Source organism: Salmo salar, chromosome 28 (assembly GCF_965601325.2).
Source record: "Salmo salar chromosome 28, fSalSal1, whole genome shotgun sequence".
Taxonomy (NCBI): Eukaryota; Metazoa; Chordata; class Actinopteri; order Salmoniformes; family Salmonidae; genus Salmo; species Salmo salar.
The window spans coordinates 5536411-5559115 of NC_138318.1; the positions used below are offsets into that span (position 1 = coordinate 5536411).

Genomic DNA, 22705 nt, shown 5'->3' on the forward strand with positions numbered 1-22705 from the left:
CAGACCTCGAGATTGTCCAATACGCTATCATTGTGTTAATCATAAAAGCGCTCAAGGCTGGAAGCTTTTAAAAAAAACGAGGGACTGAAACTCTTGAGAAGTGGCATGACGGGAGCCCCTCTCAACTCTCCATAGCCAACAAAGCCCAGGCTTGTTGGGAGTGACGCTACAAACTCTTCAGCATCTTCAAAATGTGGTCCTGTTTTTATTTTTCCTACCACTGGGATAAAGGGAATCTTTTATGCTATCTGCAACACGAGTGTCAACATCTCAAAATGAGCAGGCTTGCATTGTGTTCTCCACCCCCCCCCCCCAAAACCTCCACCCTCGAAATGCACCCACACACACTGCTAGGGTAGGTTAGGAGAGAGAGGCAGAGAGACAGACAAGACAAGGAGACGTTATTAAAAAGGATGGAAGAGAAACAATATAAAGGAGGGGGAAAAAAAGGAACTTCAACATTTTGTAAATATTTCACGCTTTTACACCCAGCCAAAGAGAGATCAGAGATGCAACAACAGCAAAGTTTCAGTTTAACCATCCAACCAGATGTCAAAAAACATAGTCAAAGGTGATCTTTCTTCATGTGTTTTATCAATGCAATTGTCTACAAACACTACATAAGGATCCCCCTCAAAGATATGATATACATTCACTTTAGTCTTCCATAATCTGATAAGTCAACAGATATTGTATTTATCTATTCCTTTGACTGAAAGCTTTATCAGTAACTGCAGTAAATCTGACAGACAATGTCTTATTCCTATTAAGAGGGCACTACAACACTGACGGCTAGAGAGTAGTGGTGATCCGATGCATTATTACATTCCATGGCAAAGGGCAGAATATTTAAAGCAGATAAACGCTCATTGAGAATTTGTAAAATGAGTAAAACAAAAATTGGGAAAGTGAGGGGCTAAAGAAACCATCTGAGCTCCTGTACCAAGTCTCCCTGTACCAAAGACGTAAGGTCAAGTATTGATCCCCTTTTTAGTCACCAGAAACCAATGTGTCCATATACAGTAAGAGGGAGGGGTAGACGAAGACTGTTAGGCCATTTGGCTACAGCGGTTTCATCCTGGCAGCCATTGCACTGCGGACTAAGACAGGCTAAAACACCCCAGCACAGAACATCTTGGCACGGCACAGTGATGGCATGTCCTGGCATGGCAAAGCATGGCCCAACCCAACATGCTCGAGTGGGTCAGTACGGCTCTAAAACATGGCGACAAACCAGGACTCTCTTCCACATGCATACCTAGTGTCCACGTCTGCAGTGGCATTCTGCATTCTCTGAGGCAGCTGTTTAGAGGAGCGCAGAGCCCAGATGTAAACACACACACACACACACACACAATGGCATACTGGCAGGGACGACAGCCAGGGGAGGAACAGTGTGATAGGTTCTAATTGCTTCAAAATGTCCAAAATAAGGCCCCCTATTATGGCAAATTGGTTGATAACGGTAGGCTGGGAGGGTGGAAGAAGAGGAGGGGGGGGGGGGGGGGGGGGGGGGGGGGTGGATGCGACCCAGGCGAAGGGGAGAGGAGTTTCTCCGTGTCGCCTCATTATTTTCGTCTTGACGGACGCCCGCGCTCAACCCCTGGATGAACAGGCCGTGCTGAATAAGTTATCACGAGCCATACAAAGGGAGAGTGGGTTCCGCAAACAACAACGAGAAGCGTCTCTCTCTCTTTCTTTCGCCTGACGAAAGGATGGGCCCGCCACAGTTTGGGAGCTCACCTGTAATTTCAGCAACAACAGTAGGTGGAAAAGAAAGGAATGAAGGAAACAGGGAATAAAAGAGAGGAAGTGCAGACGTCTGTGTCCGCACAGATTTCCACAGAACATTCCCTCCTCTCCGTTTGATCCGTTTCGTCCTCTGCATACTAGCTCTTCTTTCAATCCTCCAGAAGGCAGGGACCTCCTTTGGACAGCATCGAAGATGTTTGAGGAGTGGGTGTTTTTGGCACTTCGTACGACAAGGCTTCGAATGAGATCACTTCGTCAATCAGTTTTTTATGTTTATTTTGTCTCCTTTTTGGTGTTGTAGCTGTTTTGTGTTTTGTCTGGGTCTGGAGAACCATATGGAAGAAGTCACACCTTCATGCTGTCTTCTTATGCATTGAGGGGAATGAAGGCTTTCCCCAGTGGCTACTCTCAAGAGTTAAGTATTCAAACCAGTATTCAGACCAGTTCGTCCTAACTGTCACCACAACACGTCGATACCACTGCCACCAAGCTTCCCTTGCCATCACTCAAAAGTAGTGGCAGAACTTTTGGACATCTGACGGGCGAATCAGAGGGTGCTGCAGCCTGACTGGCGCCCGACAGGCAGATCAAACGGGGCGGGTACACTTGGAGTGACACCTGGAACTACTTCAAGGGGGGGAAGGCGGCACTGATCTCCAGTCAGCTCGTCGGAACGGCCTGTCGATGTCGGAGGGGAAAAGCGCCTCAACCGGAACACAACCAGAGAGGGCGAATAAAACCATCACCTCAATGTCACACGGGGTTGACCTCACGGTGTTGGGAAAAGTATGACAGTAAAAGTCCCTGTTCCAGGGCGGAAAACTAGTTGATTGATAGGCTGCTATGGCTGTATCTGCTCATCGTCTTTAAAAGGTTACATTGCCATGTGCAGCACTAACCTTATCTGGAATTGAAATCAATTGGAAGCATTGCACAGGACTGCAAACTTCGGCAACTTACAGGCAACTTCCATGACAATCCAAAAGTAGGGAAATGACAGACTGATATCACATATTAGAATGATATCACATATTAGACCGATATCACATATTAGACCGATATCACATATTAGCACTGTATATATAGTAAGTGAAATATCTCAACAAAACCTAGAAAACACAAGCCGTATCTGAGCCCCATTAAGGCCCAGTGGCATTGCAACTATAGGTGTGGTACAGATAATGATGCAGAGAAGAGAAAGCCAGAGCTAGTCAGGAAACAGTCACGTCCCTCAATAGACAAAGGCATTCCTTATAGAAAACATGAGCCCATCTTTGCCCTTGTAAACAACCCCGTTCTCTGCAGCCCAGGCTTGTTTGTGTCTTTCTCCTTTCCCCAAAAGTGTCCCATCAGCATTTTCTAACGGGGGAGAGAGAAAGAGAGAAAGAGAGAAAGAGAGAGAGAGAGAGAGAGAGAGAGAGAGAGAGAAAGAAAGAAAGAAACAGAGAGAGAAAGAGAGAGATAGGTGGCAGTGCTGCTTGTTTGGATCGGAGTGGCTGGTAATGAGGCTCAGGCGCACCCTGTCATTGTCCCAGCAGCCAGACACACACGTGTGCGTAAACACACGCACACTAGCGGAAACACACACACTAGCGGAAACACACACTAGCGGAAACACACACACACGTACCTATCTCACTAAACTGAATGTACTGTAAAAGAACACACGCAACAACAATAAAACCTTCAAGTACATGGAGAAGCTATTGTTTGTCACACCAAAAGTTTTCTGCCAGCCAGTAGGCCCACTTACAACTCTACAAACTCAAAGAGGAACGCTGTGGCGGAATACACAACATACTGTCCATTTCTCCCGTTTAAAAAAAAAGTGTACTGAGCAGCACCGACTATCTCTGTGCTTGACACTAGCTGGAGCTCCTCCCAGTCTGCCATTGCTTCCATAGCTACACAATCAATGTATTTATGTGGATTGGAGAGGAAGCCCCTCTGTACATGGATCTAGTCTAGATAAAGGTCTCCAATCCACAGAGGCCTGCTCTCATAAAGTCTTTCAGCATTGTACACTTGGCACTGAGCTCTAAAACGCTGTCCCTACTGTACTACTGTATCCCCTACTGAATGCTCGTGTACCGCAAACACACACACTAACAAAAGCCAGCTGCCTACACCAGCGATGGGCGAAAGAGGTAGCCAGCTACGATTCACGCTTTGGTACTTCACTCGTTTGCCAGGGAAACAGAGGAGTAAAACTCGAAAAGTTCACAGAGGGAGCAGATAGGCCGACCCAGAGGGAGGAAAAGAAAACGCCAAAGTGATATCAGCCATGCTGAATAAATCGAGAGACGAGAGGGAACGGAGTACAAATTATCCGCCGCAACACGGAAGAACAGATCAGAGGCATCCGTTGGGATTGGTCCGCCACTCTCGGGATAGGCGATATGCGCTAGGCTATATGCGCTAGGCTATGGCTATTCCAGCCTCTCTGGCTTGAAGAAATGAGTTCAACTGGAAATATTACCCAATGGAAAACAGGGGAGGGGGGTGGTTTGTTTTGCTTTAAACTATCGAAACCAAACCTCTTCAGACTGATCAAACTTTGACTTTGGTAGACAATCGACCAACGGTCATCACGTGGATGTGACTCGTCCTAATGAGCATGCTAATAAAAAAGGCTTGTTGGCCAAAAACCAAGCTGAGGTGATTCGGATAGTCGGAGCTGGAAGAGAGGAACATCACATCATTAGAAGCGTAGCGGACAGGTGAGGTCCAACGGCAGCTCTCATTACGGAGTCGGTAGGGATGCGGAGACGCGAGCAAAGTCTACCCTGGTGTGCTGGACCTGGGACGGCAGTGCGAGTGTTCAGGCCACAGTATGACCAGAATACTTTGGAGACAGGAACAGGAAATCTATTATATATATATATATATATATATATATATATATATATATATATATATATATAATATATATATATATATATATATATATGTGTGTATATATATATATATATACATACACACACGTCTTTCGCAAAAGATCATTGTGATTTTTCCATAGGTATTATGGCGCACGCCTGGGTGAAAACTCAATAGCAGGTTATCGCCTTCACCCAGCTGAAAATGAAATAGACTGATTGTACAAGTTCTAGTGAGGGATTGTGTGTGTGTGTGTGTGTGTGTGTGTGTGTGTGTGTGTGTGTGTGTGTGTGTGTGTGTGTACGCACGCAGAGGGAGAAGATGCCTTGCCCCCTCCGTTACTGCTCCACCCAAGCCTCTCTCTCACTCCCCCGACTCTCGCATCTTAACAAGGCTTTTCCTCCGCTCCTCCTCCAAAAAGGCAAACCAAATCAATAAAAGAAGAGGAAAAAAGGACTAAAGCGGAGGAACGAGAAGAGGGAGAAAAAAAACACACTGAACTATAATTTGTTCTGTCTTTCAGCTTCAATTACAAAAAATATCAAATATTTTTGTTTGACTTCACAGCAAGACTTCAAGAGGGCCCCCAAGACTTCCTTCCATTTGCATCCAGCCACAGCCCACTGGTGGAGCTGAATTCCATTAATTATATGACCTACATATCACATAGTTAATATTCCAGCACTGGAAAAGAGAGAAACTCAGCCAATACTGGAGGAACGGGTCTAAATTTGGAGATCTTCAGGACATCAGAGCTCCCTTCTCCCAGCACTTTTCTGAGGCGGCGCACTTTGATCTCCTTCCCTCCTGACATTGTTTGCAAATGTCACTTTAATGGGACTGGCAAACACGCGAACGAACGCAGCCACGCTCTTTTCTCTTTCTCCTCTTCTTCTTCTTCTTCTCCTTTCTCTCGAAAGCCCATCGTTGCAACTCCACTTTCCAGTGAATCAAAAAGGAAGAGGGGCCTGGCTCCAGCTGCTTTCCTGAAGGGAGCGGGTGTGAAGACGTGAACGTGTGGACAAAATGCCCTAATAACTCAGGGTTTCTTTAACTATCGTTGCATGTACTAGCAATAATAAGAATTGAATTGGACATTTTATCAACAAACGAGACATACTGTATATACACATAAGGTTATCCTGGTCAGGATGCATGTAAGCCTGAACATAATTGTTAGCTCTACCGCAGCACTGGTAGTCCAGTTTGCAGTATATAAGCTCTGGCTCAAAGTGAGCTAGCCCAGGTTGAGGGCTACTAATATAGCATTCCGTATAATATTAGTATAGAATATTGGCCAGGATGGAGAAAGTTAGCGAATGGGCTAAGGTGCGCTGCTCTTGCACATCGTCGGTCATTGGTGGGTTCTCTGGAGCTGAAGGGAGTTAGCATGCTGGGTCTAGCGTCCTAGCACCAGGCCAAGTGCTGATCTCTTAATCAGTGTCCAGAGCGACCAGAGCCCTCCTCTGAAGGCTGGGGTCCCTGCCACTGCCAGCCCTGCTAACGCCATGAATATGGAGCCCTTCTGCGGCCGGGGTGTGCTTATGTTTTCTGTCTGATATCTCGGCCCCATTCCCATTTCAAAGAGAGGTCCACCCAGGGGTTTGACTTTTTGATCTGCCTGGCGACTGACTCGACCACCTGCATGTGGGATCAGCCGCCAGCGAGAACAAGACCAATCCCTCCTACCCTGCCTCCCTTGCCCATCACACTGCCTCCCCATCCAGCCCCACCTTCCCAGAACCCTCCAGAACCCCAGCGGTCATAACTGGGTTTGGAGCTGCATCTTAACTCTCCGACCGCTCTGTTCTGCTGTGTGCTGTGGCTGGGAGGAGATGCTGGACATGATTACCGTAGCAGCAGGAGTCGGCTCCGTTCCCACCACAGACAGTCCACCTCTGTCGGGCAAAGTCATGGGAGCCATTTTGTGACCGCAGTGTGAGGGCTGTAATGTCAGGGCCCCATGGCACTGAGATAACTGAGGAGAGAGCTGGGGCCTGTGGCTCCTCTAATCAGCTATGGCTTCCACCACCAGCCGATCCTTACACCCCTCACAGGCCAGTGGTACCACCAACAAAGACCTCAAAACACAGACACTACTGCCTACTGCTCATGTCTTACTGCCAGCATTCCTCTTCCCAAGGTCTAGCATGGGAAGGTCCAGCTTCCATCTGACAACATGTCATTTAGAATATACGCAGTGTGATAATATGCAATCCTCTTAATGAATTGATATGATTCCGCAAGTTTATTGATATGACTTGACTGATATGGGTCGATGACTCAATCATGTGTCACTATTCCTGAATACCTCTTAAATACAACATTTGCAGATGTCCTGACAGCTCGTCATTGAAAAGAACTGCAGCTTACCAGCACCAGTGGCCATTGATAACGGGGAGCGTTCTAACTGTCCATGATCAATTTCAGACCGCTTAACTCCCGATGAGTATCATTAACATTACTTTAAAAAAATATATATTAGCATTAGCATTCAACGATAATGAGATCACCATGACCATATAATTAAAACCCTCAGGAGCCCAGATGATTGGATGAATAATTTAAGGGTGTGTTGAGGAAGAAGCCCTCCACCAGCCGACACTAGGCTAAGTAATTGAGGGACTAAGACATACCAGGGCATGTACTGTAGGAGGACGACTAGCATAGGACAGGGTTTAGTCAACTCCACTCCGGTAGAATCAGGGTTTCATTTCAACCAATTAGTATCGTGAACATTAACTTACGCCGTTAAAGAAATACTATTCAACTGCGTCACTAGACCAACAGCTAACTCAGACGTGTTGATCTTAAGAGTATTTCTTAGAGAAGTGAGGTTTCTTTCTCAGTTAATCTTTCAGTTAATTAGCTGCCTTGAACCAAAAGAACAGATCTACTAATGAGTGTTAATTGATGCTCAGCTGGAGTGATATCCAGCATTCATAGTGACTCTCCTCTCCTCCGGATCAACCAGGAGAAACAGAGAAGGAGAGGTGACAAGACCAACGTCTCGACTTAAATCCGATAAGACGTTATCTTACTCTCTCTCTCTCGCTGAGCAATCCTGTCCCTTTTCACTCACTTTTTAATATCCAAGCAATTTCAGTATTGATCGAACTACATTCTACATATTGCATTCAAAGCGTTAAATAGTCAATTAAAAAAAAAAGATTTATTGTCCCATACACCGGATAGGCGCAGCGAAATGTGTTTTTTTTAACAGGGTCATTACGAGGTAAGGCACCCTCTAACAGTTAAGTTAGAAAGAGTTTCAGTATTAAAAAGTTGAAAAGGGGAGCAGCAAATGAGTACCAGAAGCTAATTTGCGCAGCACAACTGAAGTTGCATAGCAGTAGAGGTTCCCTTGCTGGCCTCACTTACAAATGACACTATAACTCTCGCACACTACTGGCAAGCTTAAAACACAAAACACAGCAAGCCGCCTAAACGAAGTCGCCAACACCCCCCCCCCCTCCTCAAACAGCGCAACAATTTACATGACTAATAAAAATACAACAATCAAAATGTGTGAAACCTACAGGACCAAGTAATGAAATGAATTGTGGAAATCCACAAAAACGGTAGACAGTCTTAATATCAAAACTACACCATGTGACACTTGTTTCTCTGTCCCCTTTTCTGGTTATAAATGACTCTTAGAGATGAAAAAAATCTAAACAAAACCGTACAACCAAAGACTTTTCTTTAAACCCTAAAAGAAAGAGGAGTAAAAAATGCTTGGTATTTGTCAAAAGAAGAACGGGAAGCCCCGTGAAGCAGAAAGCAAGACAGCGGTTGGGAAGAGGCTGGGGGCCGACCAGCTTTAGAAAGACCTAATAAATCCTGATTTGAGTCGGGGCTAACCAGAGAGAGCCGCAGGCCTGCGAGCGCTAGGCAGGCGCTACCGCTCTTAAATGCTACGTTTGATTAAGTCTTCCCATTAGGTGACAGCTGAACTTTAACATTAATATGATAATATTGAAATAAGTGGGTGTTATTTACTTTAGCGCCCGGGTGGAGGAGGCAGGGGGAGGAGGGGCAGAGGGGGAGGACAAGGGAAAGGGGGTGGGGGGTGGGGGGGCAGGATGATGAATGATTTCTGGACAGCTCTGGGTGACACCAGGCGAGCCCAGGCCTCCTCTAATCAGACTTGACAAAATGGAGACCTATGCAGAAATATTGGTTACAGTCGGCGTCACAGCCCTGCCTGGTCTCCTGCTAGCACTCCCACCCCACCCGCGCCTGCCCCTGATTGTCTAAAGGCACTGAAGCATCTATTTCAATTGGCACTTCCTTCCTAGCACAGGGATTTTACATTTAGCTGGTGTCATTTACATATTACTCTTAATCAAAAACCACACTGGGCAATAAAAAAAAGAGAAAAGAAACAAAACCGTGGCGTCACGGTTCAGGGGTAGGCGCAGAGGCACTTTATAAAATGGAGATGTGACAAGACATTAAGCTGAGTGTGTGTGTGTGTGTGTGAGAGAGAGAGAGTGAGGGGGGTTGGTATGCTTGTGAGTGAACGGATGTGGGTAAGAGTAAGGAAGAAAGAAGGCGAGAGAGAGAGAGACAAAGAGAGACAGAGAGAGAGGCAGAGACAGAGAGAGAGAGACAGAGAGAGAGAGAGAGACAGAGAGAGAGAGCGACAGAGAGAGAGAGACAGAGAGACAGAGAGAGACAGAGAGAGAGAGACAGAGAGAGAGAGAGAGACAGAGAGAGAGAGAGAGACAGAGAGAGAGAGACAGAGAGAGAGACAGAGAGAGAGACAGAGAGAGAGACAGAGAGAGAGACAGAGAGAGAGAGCGCGAGTTGGCTAGGGGTGGTGGTATGTGTGTTTGTGAAAATTATGGACAATTTCGAAAATTGCCGGAGTGTACTGCGTACAGCTTGTGTTTTTCTTGTTTGTCGAAAAAGCATCCAGTATTGGTTGTTGGACAGCTCTTATACAATATCATTCTGCATTAGACTGATGGAACTATACCATAGTTAACTGCAGAAAAGAGTTGTCTACATCACACACAACGTATGGGGAATTCACATACTGTATGCTCATAAGACAACAGTCTTCGAACACATGGACATACTTTCCCCACTAGGATTATGTAGAACAACAGTACAGTATGTATTCGGGATAAATAAGATGTGGGTTTGAGTGCGCATGAGTTTCTGTACGTGCTTTATGACGCATGCACTTGCCACCTGTGTATACTGTATGACTGCCTATTAGGGCCCTTCTCAAGTGCACTTGGGTCGAAATGAGTGGACGTGAACGTGGCTGATGACACAGGTGAAGACATCTGCAGAGAGGTGCGTTAGAATCATGGTCCCTACCTGCCTCTTACCTTCTCAGCATTCCCGTTAGGATGCGGGAGCTCTTGCCCAGGTTGGCATCGGTCTCTCTCAGCTAGAAGCAGGGGGGAAAAGAGAAAGGCCAGGTGTAACACACAGACATACACAGTCCATATAGAGCACGGCTCAGCTGGGGATTGAGGGGAGAGTGAGACTGGGAGAGAGTCTCTGGGGAAGAATGTGGGAGAGAAAGAGATGCAGAGAATAAAACTGGGATAAAAATGAGAGACCGAAAGAGATTCCGAGAAAGGGACAAACAAAGAATGAGAGAAGGGCCTGTAAAGTGAAAGAGAAACATGTACGGTTGAGAGAACATACAGTAACTGAACACATTGTATATACGGCATTGTGCAGGATTGTGGCCTTCAGGTTCGCTATGGTTTCGGATTATTCCTACTTTCACGTCTACACACTAATGGCACAATCGGATCCATCTGCAAAGTGTTACTCTTTTCATTATTGTGACTGGTGGCCCCCCCCCCCCCCCCCCCCATTTGTGTTCGACATTTCCCTGTTGAGATCTTTCACAACTGCTTTTTTCGTACAAACAACTAAGGGTCAAGGTAAATAGCAACATGGAGAGATGTCTCGACCGACGTCTGAACTGTGTTGTACTGAACAGTACTTAAGATGTCCCGATCGCAATAATTAATATCCTTTAGTATCTCTTTGGGGTCACATTTCTGTTTTTGTTTTCAGCCTCTGTGACACGAGAAGTGTGACGGACACCACCAGTCGAACGTTCGGACACACCAACTCATTCGAGGGTTTTTCTTTATTTGTACTATTTTCTACATTGTAGAATAATAGTGAAAACATCAAAACTATGAAATAACACGTGGAATCATGTAGTAACCCACAAAAAGTTTTGATTACTACTCTCCTTTCGTTCCCCTCTCTCCGTCTGAGGGTTGTTCTGGCATGCTGTTTTGAGGACCGTGCTGATTGCCAGGCTGAGCAGGCTCAGGGACAGATGTGGTTCTGGGTGGGTTTGGCTGCTGGCTCTGACACCAGCCCCACAGCCGCCTGATGTCTCTCTCAAACCCCATGGATGGATCGCTCCCCAGAGACTTCCCACTTTTCTCCCAAAATACTACTCTCTCTCTCTCTCTCTCTCTCTCTCACACTTTCTGAATCAATCTCACACTCTCGCTTTCTCTCATTCTCTCTCTCTCTCTCTCAGCCATATCAAAAGGGCCCATTTATAAGCTATAGCCGAAGATTGATGAGGCAATAAGGCAAACAATACATTGTAATGAAGTATTTAAGGAGTTCATATACTGTGAGGATTGGTGACGGGGCCTCAGTGAGTGAAGTTAAAAAAGGACATCTACTTTTGGCCCCAGGTTCAAGGGTCTGCTGTCGACCTCCGCTGATACCAGAAGAAATATTTTCAATAAACTTTCACACTTGCTTTGACTGTAGGGAAAAGCCTCCTGCTGTGTGTGTGTGTGTGCGCGCCACTGCTTGTGAATGCAAGTGTGCGTCTCTGTATTTATGCTTAAACGATGCCCCCCAAACGCCTTCATCCTCTGTCTTTTTCATGCGAGAAAGACGTTTACGATCCTTCCATCCTGTGTGTCTTCACATCATGTTTTTCTTCTCTTTCCCTCCCTCCCTTTTTTTTTTGCCCCACAAACTGTCTTTAAAAAGGAAGAGGGGGGGGCCTGTGCAGGCTCATGGGAAAGAGAAAACGAGGGAGAGAAAGCGAGACCCTATCCTCCTTAGCGGCAGGCAGACCTTTTGAAAGGAGATGTTTGATTTCCTTTGAAATCGCCTGCGAGGCCCACTGCCATGTTGTGATCTTAAAGCATTCTCCGTAGAGGGGGCCGTCAGAGGGCCCCTCACCGTGCTGGGGCTCTCTCTGCTCTACCTGTCTGTCTGACTGTCTGTCTGGGGAGGGGGGGACGACGACGAGGGGGGTGGGGAGAGAGGGTCAGAGTCTAACGCTCTAAGTGTGATAGAGATGAGAAAAGAAGAAGAGAAAGTGAGAGAGAGAGAGAGAGAGAGAGAGAGAGAGAGAGAGAGAGAGAGAGAGAGATGCAAGGCCTAACGCTCAGTTCTTTATGCAGTCAGTGTGTGTGTGTGTGTGTGTGTGTGTTTGTCCGTTCGTGCATGTGTGCGCACGCTTCTGTGTGTGGATGTTTGTGTGTTCAATTAGACAGTCTTACATCATCTTACATGGGACACACAATGCCTTCATGAGCACAGCGGTGGAGGTGGTGAACGTCCCTAACCAACTACAACGCCTTGTCGTCATCAGCCCTTTGTTCTAGCCTTCAATCCCACTGTCCTTCTAGCGCAGGCCTTTACACACTCATTAGATTATGAGGGTAACGGTTCGTGTCCGGCGCGTGTGTCTCCTGCATGTGTGCGCGCGCAACTCTTCTCACCCGATCTCTGGATCTCTGGATCTTCTCGCGGTCACTGTGTAAGTTAGCCAGGATCTCTTGGCCCACTTGTTCTGAAAGACAAAAGAGAGGAGAAACACAGTATAGGTAAGCATGGGTACGCTGTGCCTGGGATGCACCCGTCATCCATTTGATTCCTAACTGAACCTTTTCTGAGAGAAGTTGAAGCTAAGTGCCTTACTTAAGGACATGACAGCACTAAGCCCTGAACTTGAACCAGTGATTTAAGTCCATTTCTTAAGTGCTCTGCTTCTGTTGCCAAATAGTCTAGTCCACAGCTAACGCGGATAGGCATCGAGGTGTGCAGACCCACAGTATGTGTGAGGTGTTTGTGTGTGTAAGCTATTGTAGCAGACAGCTGGCTTCAGCTTAACCAGCCCACTAACCTTATAACATTAGAGAACATTGGGCCAAAAACACATGTCTGGCCTAGCTAAGCCTTACTTAGCACGGCTAAATTGAGCCTGGATCAGCTGTGCAGACAGAACTATCAGCTTCACCACCACTAGCAATGAATCCTCATGTAATGCCATATTCTTAGAATAGATATGGGCGGCTCCACGTCAGGAAGGCCTGGAAATATTTTCCGGGGTATCTCAGACTGTTCTGGCAATTCGAACATAGAAACTTAATTGGGAAGAAGGATGTTTGATATTCCTTTTACAGCTGTGTCACAAACAATTTTAGGGGTAATGATGATGAAATTGGCGATTTTAGGTCCTTTTTAGACATATGCATGGTTCCTGTAAGACCCTATGATCTGTGAACCGTAGATGATCCAGACAACATCTAGGTGTCGTTATACTCCTTATAGTGTGCTCTAACATAACGGAGTACTGTATGTCTAGATTCTGAAATAAAGTGTTCACATTAATATATTCAATGTTAAAAGTGGAAGATATGACCCATTTAATATAGTGCCTTCAGAAAGTATTCACACCCCTTGACCTTTTCCACATTTTGTTGTGTTACAGCCTGAATTCAATTAAATAGATTTTTCCCCCTGCACACAATACCCCATAATGACAAAGTGAAAATAAGTTTATGCATTTTTGCACATTTACTGAAAATTAAATACAAATATATCTCATTGTTCATACTGTACATTGGAGAAAGACTACCACTGAAGTATTGTGCTCAGTTTGTATTACCTTGTAAATTCAATTCAAATATACACCTCAGAGAAGTTTGATGCCCTCCCAATCACCCTGTCCCAATCCCTTGGATAGAGTCCCTCTCCACTTTCACCAATAACCACCACTGAATCTTAACTATAACGACAAACAAGGAATAATAATTTTTATTTTATTCATTTTACCTTTATTTAACTAGGCAAGTCAGTTAAGAACTAATTCTTATTTTCAATGACACAGTGGGTTAACTGCCTTGTTCAGGGGCAGAAAGACAGATTTTTACCTTGTCAGCTCGGGGATTCAATCTTGCAACCTTTTGGTTACTAGTCCAACGCTCTAACCACTAGGTTACCTGCCGCCCCAAATACATGACATCTCCTAATCTGTCCAGAACTCATTCATATTACAGCAGGTTTGCAAATCACAAAAAAACAAAAAAAATGACATTGTAGTATAGTTAAATCCTCCCTTCTCTCTCTCCCAAGCCAAACCCATCCCCCTTCAACTCCCCAGTTTCTCCCCCCTTTACCCCACCCAAGCTTGTCCCAACCTCCCATCCAACCTCCCATCCTTGCCCACCCAAGCCAAGCCTGTCCCAACCTCCCATCCTTGTCCACCCAAGCCAATCTTGTCCCAACCTCCCAGACACACTAAAGGTGTCAGCATGCTTTAGTTCGACTAGCGCCTAGCTGAACTCTGCTAGCCGAACCAAATGATTGTGCTCGCATACTCCCTTAAAAGATATTTGCTTGAGAAACGAGAACAAATTGGCAGTGGTACCATTTGTCCATTTTGAGACTCCATAGCCAGTATACACTTCCTCAAAGTAGTTAGAATAGATCTAATCTGTCATTAATTTTGATGTTTTTGCAGAGGAGATCTTAGTTATGCAATTTTACATTAACACGTTTGGAGCAGTATTTTTCATTTAAGAAATTTGCTTGAAAACGAGTCATCACTCGCTGAATGACAACAAAGACTTTATTGTTATAACCTCAACCCGGCACAGCCAGAAGAGGACTGGCCACCCCTCAGAGCCTGGTTCCTCTAGGTTTCTTCCTAGGTTCTTGCCTTTCTAAGGAGTTTTTCCTAGCCACCGTGCTTCTACATCTGCATTGCTTGCTGTTTGGGGTTTTAGGCTGGGTTTCTGTATAGCACTTTGTGACATCAGCTGATGTAAAAAGGGCTTTATGCTTTATAAATACATTTGACTGATTGGTCAACAGTAGGGATTCTTCAATCAATCACCAACGAAGGGGCGTAAGACTTCGGCTACGAACTTCGGCTTGCCTCGGGAAAAATGTTGTGTGCCCGAACAGCCGAAGTCCAAAACAAACAAAAACGTCAGAAAATAGCATCGTAATATACGCACGAACTCTACCGAACTGAATCAGCTGGGAAGCATGCCTTTACACCCATCCATTCCCGCCCAACATATACTGTACCCGATGCATCCACATATTCTCTCTCTCTCCCTCCCTCCCTCCTCCCCCCCAGAGGGGTAAAGGGGATCACCCTTTACCCATCTCCCACTGTATCGTTCCATCTTTACTTCTGTCTCTCTCTCACCACACACACACACACACTAAGTTTGTTAAAGTACATTTCCATTTACAGTACCTGACTCTCTCACCTGACCAGTCACGTTATTGACAGACATGGTATATTTCCTTGTTGGAATGCTATTTTCAGTGTCCATGTAGTCCATCGGCATAGGCTACTTCTATCGTTACTTCATTGGAAGTAGAGTATATTGAGGGGAGGGGGAAAGGATGTTGTCTCAATTTACGATAAACTCAGTGCTCCTCTATAAAAACAAAGTAGCCTATCGCTGGCCCAGATTCACACACTGAGGCAAAAAAGGTTGATCAAAGCGGAAAGAAGGCGGGATCTTCATGGAATAGCAATGTGGGCATTCATTTCCTGATTCCGCTTTGTTCAAGTTTATTTGCCGCTAATCTGTGAATATTTGAGTGACAGTAGGCTGTTCGAGATTGTGCAGATTGAAAATGTTGCAAGTTGTCAAATGAGGGTTTGTAAGTATTGAAAAATTCAAATTCAAATTACATTTTGTTAATGTAATTCTTGAAAGCACACTTTTAAATATGATCAATCAATTATAAAAAATACTTATCAGCCATTATCGGAATGACCCTTCAGAGCATATCTGTGGTGCTGCGTATGTGCCAGTGTGAGTGGGCCGTTGTTGCCCGAGGAGAAAGAGACATTTCAGCAGCAGGTATAAAATAATCACAGACAGATTAACTACATCACCAATTGAAAACATAACCAGCGAGAGAACCGCTACAAGTTAACTACAGCTAACTAAGCATTCATTTCATTGTTGCCTTTCCACCTGCACTGTAGAGCCTAAATATATCTGCACCGTTGGAAAGCTGAGATAATACCGCTATTAAACAATAGCCATGTAACTGTGACAACATTAAACATATTCTAAGAATAGCCTAATTGACAAATAACTTCATGTGCATAGATCTCCCCCGAAACATGAATATTTGGGCCTTATATATAAACATGTCTAGTTAGATACCTTGCTTTGAAACAGCCTACCTTATCCATTTGATATTGAATGAGGGAATCATTTTATAAAGACAAAAGTATTTGGGTGTAATGTTGAAAAAGCCAATCCTGCACACCTAGGAGCTCTCCAGATCGAGGGTTGACCACATGTTGATAACATGTGACTAACAGTACAGTTCTAGGTGGGGGGCTAAGTGCCTTGATCAAGGGCACAACGGCAGGAGGTGGTAGGTCTACATGGGATCAGACACAGCAGCTTTCCAGGTTCAGTAATGGTTACTTTTTCCATGTAGACTATATTAATAGTCATGAACATATGGGTTAAAAGTCAGAGAGAAGTCATGGAAAATGTGTATGAACCGTTAACAGTGAATAATCAGGTCGTCTCTATAGCATAATGTAATTTGTGAATTTCGGTGAACATAGTCTAATGGACAGCTCCTGCACTTCTTCCATCCCAAGTCAAGCACTGAATAAGCTGGTCTCAGTGCCTTCAGAAAGTATTCACCCCCCCCCAACAAAACTGTATTACAGCCTGAATTTAAAATGGATTAAATCGAGATTTTTGTCACTGGCCTACACAATACCCCATAATGCCAAAGTGGAATAATGTTTTAAATTTTTTTTTTTTTTACAAATTAATAAGAAATGAATAACTGAAATGTGTTGAGTAAATATGTATTAAACCACTTTGTTATGGAAAGCATAAATAAACTCAGGAGTAAAAAGATTTCTTAATGACTACCTCATCTCTGTACCCCACAATATACAAATATCTATAAGGCATTTTAGACATTTTTTTTTTTTTTTTTTATAAGGCCCCTCAGTCGAGCAGTGAATTTCAAACAGAGATTCAAACACAAAGACCAGGGAGGTTTTCCAGAGTTTAATGGTGTGATAGGAGATAAATGAGGAGAGATCAATAACATTGTAGTTCCTCCACAACACTAACCTAATTGACAGAGTGAATAGAAGGAAGCCTGTACAGAATATAAATATTCCAAAACATGCATCCTGTTTGCAATGAGGCATTAAAGTAAAACTGCAACACATTTGGGGAAGAAATTTACTGAATACAAAACATTGTGTTTGGGGCAAATCCAACAAAACACATGACTGAGTACCACTCTTCATATTTTCAAGCATGGTGGTGGGTGCATCATGTTATGGGTATGCTTGTCATCGGCAAGGACTAGGGAGGTTTTTTAGGATAAAAAGAAACAGAATAGAGCTAAGCACAAGCAAAATGCTAGAGGGAAACCTGGTTCAGTCTGCTTTCCAACAGACATTGGGAGACAAATGCATCTTTCAGTAGGACAATAACCTACATCACAAGGCCAAATATACACTGGAGTTGTTTACCAAGACGACATTGACTGTTCCCGAGTAGCCTAGTAACAGTTTTGACTTAAATTGGCTTGAAACTCTATGGCAAGACTTGAAAATAGCCGTCTATCAATGATCAAAAAAACAACTTGACAGAGCTTGAATAATTTTTAAATGAATAATGTGCATTGAACAATCCAGGTGTGCAAAGCTCTAAGAGGCTTACTCAGAAAAACACACAGCTGTAATTGCTGCCAAAGGTGTCATTATGGGGTAATCACTCTGTCATTATGGGGTATTGTGTGTCGATGGGCGAGATACATTTTTTTGTATTTATTTTGAATTCAGGCTGTGGGATAAGTAAAATGGTATGAATACTTTCTAAAGGCACTGTAGGTCTGAAAAGGGCCTAAAATGGCCACTTTCTCAAAAACGGTTTGTGATACAAAATGTAAAAAGCATATCAAACGTCCTTCCTCCCAATTAAGTTAAAATGTGAGAATTGCCAGAACAATCTGAGATACAAACAAAATATTCCTGGCGTGGAATTGCCCATATATAGAGTGCATTCGGAAAGTATTGAGACCCCTTGACTTTTCCACATTTTGTTACATTACAGCTTTACTATAAAATGTATTAAATAAAATGTTTTTCCTCGTCAATCTGCACACAATACCCCATAATGACAAAAGCGAAAACAGGTTTATAGAAATGTTTTCAAATTTATAAAAAAAATATGGAAACACCTTATTTACATAAGTATTCAGCCCATTTGCTATGTGTCTCGAAATTGAGCTCATGTTCATCCTGTTTCCATTGATAATCCTTGAGATGTTTCTACAACTTCATTGGAGTCCACCTGTGGTAAATTAAATTGATTGGACATGATTTGGAAAGGCACACACCTGTCTATGTAAGGTCCCACAGTTGACAGTGCATGTCAGAGCAAAAACCAAGCAATGAGGTCGAAGGAATTGTCCGTAGAGATCCGAGACAGGATTTTGTCAAGGCACAGATCTGGGGAAGGGTAACAAAACAATTCTGCAGCATTGAAGGTCCCCAAGAACACAGTGGCCTCCATCATTCTTAAATGGAAGACGTTTGGAACCACCAACATTCTTTTTACAGCTGGCCGCCTGGGCAATCGGGGGAGAAGAAGCCGATGGTTACTCTGACAGAGCTCCAGAGTTCCTCTGTGGAGATGGGACAACCTTCCAGAAGGACAACCATCTCTGCAGCACTCCACCAATTAGGGACTTTATAATAGAGTGGCCAGACGGAAGCCACTCCTCAGTAAAAGGCACATGACAGCTCATTTGAGTTTGCCAAAAGGCACCCAAAGGACTCATATTGAGAGACAACATTCTCTGGTCTGATGAATTCAAGATTGAACTCTTTGGCCTAAATGCCAAGCGTCACATCTGGCGGTATCCTGGCACCATCCCTACTGTAAAGCATTGTGGTGGCAGCATCATGCTGTGTGGATGTTTTTCAGCGGCAGGGACTAGTCAGGACCGAGGGAAAAGAGATCCTTGATGAAAACCTGATCCAGAGCGCTCAGGACCTCAGACTGGGGCGAAGGTTCACCTTCCGACACGACAACCACCGTAAGCACACAGCCAAGACAATGCAGGAGTGGCTTCGGGACAAGTCTCTGAATGTCCCTGAGTGGCCCAGCCAGAGCCCAGACTTGAACCCGATTGAACATCTCTGGAGAGACCTGAAAATAGCTGTGCAGCAACACTCCCCATCCAACCTGACAGCGCTTGAGAGGATCTGCAGAGAAGAATGGGAGAAACTCCCCAAATACAGGTGTGCCAAGCTTATAGAGTCATACCCAAGAAGACTTGAGGGTGTAATCAATGCAAAATGTGCTTCAAGGGTTAGAATACTTATGTAAATGTTTTTTATACATTAGAAAAAAAAGGAAAAAAAATGCTTTTGCTTCTTCACTATGTGGTATTGTGTGTAGATTGATGATTTAAACAAAACTATTTAATACATTTTCGAATAAGGCTGTAACGTAACAAAATGTGGAAAAAGTCAAGGGGTCTGAATACTTTTCGAATGCACTGTACTTAGAATAAATCAGAACTATATGCAATGCTAGGAATTTTATCCAACACTTGCAGAGCGTGAATTGTATGCATTTTAAATTAGGTAATATAGGTAAATATTTTCATTTTAAAATTTTAACAATTGCTTTAATAATGGCTTAAGTTGTATTTATTATGTATCCCCAAATCCATGTGTATGTGTGTGTATAGTGCGTATGTTATCGTGTGTGTGTATGCACTTGTCTGTGCCTATGTTTATGTTGCTTCACAGTCCCTGCTGTTCCATACGGTGTATTTTTATCTGTTTTTTTAAATCAAATTTTACTGCTTGCATCAGCTACTTGATGTGGAATAGAGTTCCATGTAGTCATGGCTCTATGTATGAGCGCCAGTAGTTCAAACAGACAGCTCGGTGCATTCAACATGTCAACGCCTCTCATAAGTACAAGTAGTGATGAAGTCAATCTCTCCTACACTTTGAGCCAGGAGAGATAGACATGCATATGATTCATGTTAGCTCTCTGTGTACATCCAAGGTCCAGCCGTGCTGCCCTGTTCTGAACCAATTGCAAAGTCCCTTTTTGTGGAACCTGACCACACAACTGAATAGTAGTCCTGGTGCGACGAAACTAGGGCCTGTAGGACCTGCCTTGTTGATAGTGTTAAGAAGGTAGAGTACCGCTTTATTACGGACAGACTTCTCCCCATCTTAGCTACTGTTGTATCAATATGTTTTGACCATGACCGTTTATTTAACTAGGCAAGCCAGTTAAGAACAAATTCATATTTTACAATGACGGCCTACCCCGGCCAAACCCTCCCCTAACCCGGACGATGCTGGGCCAATTGTGCGCCGCCCTATGGGACTCCCGGTCACAGCCCGGGATCGAACCAGGGTCTGTAGTGATGCCTCCTCCTTAGACCTCTGCAACTAAACTGGGCTCTTAAATCACTATAATTCCAGCTCTCACAACAATATCTCAGGCAGTACACTACATCCTGCTACTGGACTCCAATCAGCAGATGCAATATTCATAAAACCGCTTTCTTTGAAATGCTGCTCGTCTATCGTGGATGTAAACACATTAATGCACACTTAGAAAACATTGCCAACAAGGCGTCTGACAAGCTCGTCAGTGGTCACTGTCATTTCCTGGTCCCTTGGGTTAGACGGAGAGAATAAAATACACCAAACAAACAAACCCCCAAAAAGATCCTACCGCTGCCACCAACTGTAAGCAGATACTGCATTAGGGTAAAAAAATAAATAAAAATGAGGGCGGGAGAAAAAAAAGAGAAGTGAGGAATCTTTGCGCGGATCAAAAGACGGCCTTTCAAACACACCAAACAATCCGGCGTAAACAACGCACTGCTGAGTAGGATACACTACACAGGTGCGGCACTCCAAAGAGCCCACGTGCTGCGCTGCCTGTTTAGGGGAAACGCCGCAGAAAAAGGGCTACATCTGGCAGCTAAACAAGATAGAAAGGAGAGAGCGCAAAAAGAGGAGGAAGAGAAAAAAACCGAGGGGGGGGGGGGGGGTACGCTGTCAAATGAGTGACGCTTGTACTCCCTTTCCTCTCCCTTCTATTCCACTCAACGCGCGCGCAATGTGTCTCTTTTTGCCTTCATTAATTTCTAATCAGGGAGGAGACAGATTGAAGGATACACAGATTAAACAGTGCAGTCAGACAGTCACATGTGACAAATAGGGCAGATTAAAAGACTGAATACAGGTATTAATAACCATAATAATACAACCCCCCCCCCATGTCTCCTCCAAAAGAACAAGGAATAAACAGGGAACGGAGGTGTGGCAGGAAATCTTCTGTAAAGACAACTAAGCGCCTCTATCCGTCTCTGTCCGGGATGGGGCTTAAAACAAATGAGGGTGACAAGTCTTTGGCGTGGAGGAAGACCGAGAGCGCATTATTGGAAAAGCACACACTCCAACTGAGAAGATGGATGAGGTCATTGCAGAAGAATAGGGCCCAATGACATCCTGCTGTAAAGACTCTGTGCTGGTGCTGAGTTGACATTAAGTCCTTGGTTGTAGTGTACAGGGCCTCGCTCTGAATGATATACATGTAATGAAATGTTTAACGGATTCCCCTCTCTCAGAAATGTAAAAGTTGTACTGAAGAATTTGGAAGATTATAAACACAAATTATGTCCTTGAGCTTTCAGTAAACAGATACACAATTTCCTTTTGGATTATGGTTGAACTATGCCTCTTGTAGCTTCCCCAAGAGGCTAAAACCTCTTGATTAGGGTCGCTAGGTGTTGAACCAAATCAAATCAAATTGTATTCGTCACATGCTTTGTAAACATGCTTCCTTGTGGCTCAGTTGGTAGAGCATGGTGTTTGCAATGCCAGGGTTGTGGGTTCGATTCCCACGGGGGCCAGTACAAAAAAATATATAAAAAAATAATGAAATGTATGCATTCACTACTGTAAGTCGCTCTGGATAAGAGCGTCTGCTAAATGACTAAAATGTAAATGTAAACAACCAGTGTAGACTAACAGTGAAATGCTTACTTACAGGTCCTTTTCCAACAATGCAGAGTTAAAGATAAAACATTTAAATAGTGACACGAGGAATAAATACACAGTGAACAACGAAAAACAATAACATGGCTAAATACAGGGAGTCGAAGTACAGGGGTACGAAGTAATGGAGGTAGCTATGTACATATGGTAGGGGTAAAGTGACGAGACAACAGGATAGATAATAGACCGTAGCAGCAGCGTATGTTGTGTGTATGTGTAAGTATGTGTGGGTAGAGTCCAGTGTGTGTGCATAGTCAGTGCAAAAAAGGATCAATGCAAGTATTCCAGGTAGCCGTTTAACAGAACTATTTAGTAGAGGTCGACCGATTAATCGGAATGGCCGATTAATTAGGGCCGATTTCAAGTTTTCATAACAATCGGTAATCGGTATTTTTGGACACCGATTGTGGCCGATATTTTATTTTTTATATATATATTTTTTTACACCTTTATTTAACTAGGCAAGTCAGTTAAGAACACATTCTTATTTTCAATGACGGCCTAGGAACGGTTGATTAACTGCCTTGTTCAGGGGCAGAACGACAGATTTTTACCTTGTCAGCTCGGGGATTCGTTTTTGCAACCTTCTGGGTTACTAGTCCAACGCTCTAACCACCTGCCTTACATTGCATTCCACGAGGAGCCTGCATGGCAGGCTGACTACCTGTTATGCGAGGGCAGCAAGAAGCCAAGGTAAGTTGCTAG

General features: G+C 44.1%; 1 protein-coding gene across 6 annotated transcripts in view; it reads right to left on the minus strand.

Moving 5' to 3' along the window:
• LOC106589328 (vesicle transport through interaction with t-SNAREs homolog 1A-like) overlaps positions 1-22705 on the minus strand; it is a 172156-nt gene that overhangs the window by 41386 nt on the left and 108065 nt on the right. For 2 of the 6 annotated variants that reach the window (XM_014179171.3, XM_014179169.3), the window contains 2 exons: positions 12375-12445; positions 9975-10036 (listed from right to left, as the gene is read on the minus strand). In XM_014179171.3, coding sequence (XP_014034646.1) covers positions 9975-10036; positions 12375-12445 — 133 coding nt within the window. Of the gene's footprint in view, positions 1-9963; positions 10037-12374; positions 12446-22705 lie in introns of all 6 variants that reach the window. The other 4 variants (XM_014179173.3, XM_014179172.3, XM_014179170.3 and 1 more) reach the window with 2 other exon arrangements.